This window comes from Gymnodraco acuticeps, unplaced genomic scaffold, assembly GCF_902827175.1.
Source record: "Gymnodraco acuticeps unplaced genomic scaffold, fGymAcu1.1, whole genome shotgun sequence".
NCBI classification, from domain to species: domain Eukaryota; kingdom Metazoa; phylum Chordata; class Actinopteri; order Perciformes; family Bathydraconidae; genus Gymnodraco; species Gymnodraco acuticeps.
This window is the reverse complement of record NW_022991434.1, coordinates 722,912-727,585: the sequence shown is the minus strand read 5'-3', so window position 1 is coordinate 727,585 and position 4,674 is coordinate 722,912. Positions and strand designations below refer to the sequence as shown.

The window sequence follows — 4,674 nt, the reverse complement described above, 5'->3', positions numbered from 1 at the left end:
TATGTGTGTGAACAGAAGTCCTTTTGTCTAACCTTTATTCTCATGAATGTTACATATTCACACTGGTCGTTCCAGAGGAGTTATTTCTACACCTTTTTAAATACATTTAGTAAATAATATTGATGATGCATTATTATTACATTTTGATCCACAGATTTGAGCCGTTGCTTATTATTCCTGGTGTTCTACTTATTTGTTTGAACCACGCACAGTTGTATATCATTCAATGATCACATGATGTGGTCAGGTATGTACGGCACCTGGTGTGTGGATGACCAACGGGCTGAACTCGCTCTTTTCTGTTGACCCTATAGTCCTTCTGTCATGTCTAGGAAACTAATAGTGAAAGTGTATTCTTTATGTTAGTTTTGTCATGTCCCTTTGCCCTGTGCTTTATGTTTATTCCCTTAATTAATCATCCCTCTCATTTCAGGCCTCCACGCTCCCCGCCCCCTTCTGTCTCCTGCGTCCTTGATTGTTTTCCCCGCCCTGATTGTTTCCACCTGTGTCCCCTTTACCTGTGTATATATTGTGGTAGCTTCCTCCTGTTCATTGTCAGTTCGTTGTCTTACTATGACCCACGTTCCTGATTACCTCACGGACTTCCCACGGATCTACCTCATTGATCACTTGCTAGTTTTCCTCGAAAGAGTATATTTGTTTTCCTTGTTTTGATTACTGTGCAAAATTCCAGTAAAGTCTTTATTTTTTGAGAACACTATCTGTGTCGTGCAATTGAGTTCATGCCTCAGAGTCTCTCCTTGACAGTACGAACTGACCATTAAAATGAACTCAGCCGACTCAGACCAGCTAAAGAACGCCATCCGCTCTCAGGGCCAACGTCTTGGGCAACAAGAAGAGCAGATGGCCGCCATACAGCACGGAGTGCAGCACCTATCCAACAGCCACGGGGAACTACAATCATCGGTGACAACCCAGGTGAATCTGCTGGCAGCTGAGGTCCAGCGTGTGCTCACTCACCTGAAGGCTGCTTCTCCTCCCACGACTCCCCCGGTTCCGGCGGCGACCGGTTCTGATCCCAACCGGTCTACTGAGCCGCACAGTACTTCCATGCGTCTGGCTCCACCCGAAAAATACTCCGGAGACTCGGAGGGCTGCCGGACGTTCATTGTGCAGTGTGAGTTACACTATCACCACCAACCGGCTGCTTTTCCCACGGACAATTCCAAAGTGGCTTTCATGATCTCCCATCTCTCCGGCCGAGCAGCAGCGTGGGCTACGGCAGAGTGGTCCCGAGGCTCCCCCATCTGCGGGTCTCTGGAAAACTTCATAGACACTATGAGAAAGATCTTCAATCAAACCACGCCGGGCAGGGAAGCAGCTCGGGCTCTGATTAAGCTGAAACAACATCAGCGGAGTGTGGCTGACTACGCCATCGAGTTCCGGACTATGGCAGCCGATAGCGGCTGGAACTCCGCTGCATTGTTTGACGCTTTCGTCAGCGGTCTCTCGGATTCCCTACAAGACCAGCTGGCGCCTCTCGATCTGCCCGCTGACTTGGACTCTGTCATATCCATGGCAATACGGATAGACAATCGTTTGACGGAGAGGAGAAGGAATAAATCCAAGGATGCGGTTGATCCGCCTCCCCAGAGGAGACGCTCGCCGCTGGATACTACTTCTTCTTGGAGGCCCCGTCACCCCTCACCGGCGTTCCGGACAACAGCGCCCCCTGGCTCCGTGGAGGAGCCAATGCAGTTGGGCCGCACCAAGCTTTCGATGGCAGAACGCCAGCGTCGATTAAAGGAGGGTCTGTGCTTCTACTGCGGGCAGCGCGGACATCCACAAGCGGCGTGTCCGGTAAAAGAGGAGGCTCACCAATAAAGAGGAGTACGTTGGTGAGCCGGATCTCTTCCTCTGACTTTCCTCCTCGCACCCTGACCCGCATCCAGGTAAACATCAGAGACAATGTGTCATTTCACTTGTTTAATTCAGCCCAACATCCACTCATTTTGGGGTTTCCCTGGTTGAAACTTCATAACCCTCACATTGATTGGCAATCTGGGAGGGTGGAGGGGTGGGGAAAGAATTGCAGAGATCACTGTGTTAAGCAGGTAGCGTAGATTGACACTGGGAGGGTTAGGCAGGGAACTATCCCAGAAATATATTTTCCTGATGCTCTTTCAGTCCCTTCCTGCTACCACGATTTAAGTGAAGTATTCAGTAAATCCAAGGCTCTGACTCTTCCGCCTCACCGCCCCTATGACTGTGCTATCGACCTGATTGCTGGGTCTACAATTCCTAAGGGTCGACTATATGCTATTTCAGGACCTGAGAAAGAGGCCATGAAGGACTATATTGATGCCTCCCTCAAAACAGGCCTTATTCGCCCTTCCTCATCACCAGCAGGAGCGGGGTTTTTTTTTGTTGGGAAAAAGGATGGGTCTCTAGGCCCTGTATTGACTACTCGCATCTCAATGACATTACGGTTAAAATCCGGTACCCCCTTCCTCTCCTCGTCAGCCTTCGAGCAGCTTCAGGGAGCCAAGGTTTTCACCAAGTTAGACCTGCGTAATGCTTATCATTTAGTCAGGATCAGGGAGGGTGATGAATGGAAGACGGGTTTCAACACCCCTTCAGGCCACTATGAATACCGTGTAATGCCATTTGGATTATCAAACGCTCCTGCTGTGTTCCAGGCTATGATCAACGACGTGTTGAGGGAGTTTCTGAACCGTTTCGTTTTTGTATATCTGGACAACATTCTGATCTACTCCCCTGACCTTGACACCCATAAACAACATGTCCGCCAGGTTCTACAAGAGCTGCTCAAGAATAGGTTGTTTGTCAAAGCAGAAAAATGCGAATTCCATGTAGAGACAGTCACTTTCTTGGGCTTCATCATTTCGCCAGGTCAGGTTAGGATGGACCCAGAGAAGGTTAGCGCAGTAGCTTGTTGGCCTACCCCTGACTCTCGTAAGAAAGTGCAGCAGTTTTTAGGCGTTGCAAATTTTTACAGACGTTTTGTGCGGAGGTTCAGTGCTATTGCAGCCCCTCTTCATGTCCTCACGTCCCCTCAAGTGCCTTTTTTGTGGTCTCCTCAGGCTGAGGAGGCTTTTTCTCGGCTTAAAGGAATGTTCACCTCTGCTCCCATACTCACCTTGCCGGACACCACTCGTCAGTTTGTGGTAGAAGTGGATGCCTCCAACGAAGGGGTGGGAGCGGTCCTCTCCCAGCGACTACAGAAGGACAACAAACGTCACCCCTGCGCTTTCCTGTCCAGGAAGCTCTCCCCAGCAGAGAGAAATTACGACGTGGGAAACCGTGAGTTGCTGGCCGTGAAGCTGGCACTGGAAGAGTGGAGGCATTGGTTGGAGGGAGCCGAGCATCCTTTCGTGGTTTGGACCGATCACAAAAACTTGGAATATATATATAAGAAAGGCCAAAAGACTGAACTCCCGCCAGGCTAGGTGGACCTTGTTTTTCAACCGTTTTGACTTTGTTCTTTCCTTCAGGCCGGGGTCTCAGAATGTCAAGCCTGACGCTCTGTCCCGTCTGTTTGACCCTGTGCCTGCAGTCAAGGAGCCGGAACCCATCATCCCATTAAACCGGGTGGTAGGAGCGCTGACTTGGTCAGTAGAGAAGGAGGTAATACGAGCCAATGCTGGAGCTCCTGCACCAAGGGGTTGCCCGCCTAACCGGCTTTTCGTTCAGGAGGCCGAGCGACCACAGCTGATCCACTGGGATCACACTTCGCTGCTCACCTGTCACCCTGGAGTCAAGAGAACTATGTTCATCATAAAACAACGTTTCTGGTGGACATCCATGGAGAAGGAGGTGAAGGAGTATGTGGAGGCGTGCCCTGTCTGCGCTCGAAACAAGACCTCTTCCAGGGCGCGAATAGGACTATTACAACCACTCCCTATTCCCAACAGACAGAGGTCAGAGATCTCCATGGACTTCGTCACTGGCCTGCCCCCCCTAAAACCACAGTTCTTACGGTAGTGGACCGTTTTTCTAAAATGACACATTTCATTGCTTTGCCCAAGATGCCCTCAGCGAAGGAAACGGCTGAGGTCATGATAGTAGTTATACACATACCACTTTCGTCTCATTAGTATGCATAGAAAGTGACAGGTCACACCTCTAAGCCCCGCCCCCTTCCGTCGGAAGTCCCGCCTACATAAGCCCCGCCCACTTCAGCTGGAAGTCCCTTCCTCCATAAGCCCCGCCCCTTCCGCCGGAAGTCCCGCCCCCACTTCCGGTTTTTAAAAATAAAATGTAAACATATTTTTTAAATGATAAAAATAAAAATGCTGCCCCTACCGGTCGCCCCCGCTTCCGGTTTTCAAAAATAAAATAACATGACATTTAACAACCATGAGAAAAATAAAATGCTGCCCCTGCCGGTTTTCAAAATAAAATTTGAAAACAATTTGAAAATGATAAAAAAAAAAAATGCTGCCCCTACCGGTCGCCCCCGCTTCCGGCAAAATAACATGAAATGTAACAACCAGGAGAAAATAAAATGCTGCCCCCTACGGTTTTACAAAATAATAATTTTATAATGAATCACATATGCATAGGATCAATGTCCCTGCCACCTAGTCACTTCCTGTGCGCCTGTATACAGCAGTATTGACTGCAACTTACAAATACTTGCAAATAACATGAAATATACAACCATATATTTTAAAAGTAATGTCTCAGCTC

The 4,674-nt window shown here is 49.0% G+C and overlaps 1 protein-coding gene across 1 annotated transcript; it reads left to right on the top strand.

Moving 5' to 3' along the window:
• Positions 1-786: 786 nt before the first annotated feature.
• On the top strand, positions 787-3,678 carry LOC117532558. Its single transcript, XM_034195887.1, is given in 3 exon segments — positions 787-1,771; positions 2,400-2,472; positions 2,474-3,678. Coding segments are annotated over 3 exon segments (2,016 nt in total). The 3' UTR covers positions 3,432-3,678.
• The last annotated feature ends 996 nt before the right edge of the window (positions 3,679-4,674 follow it).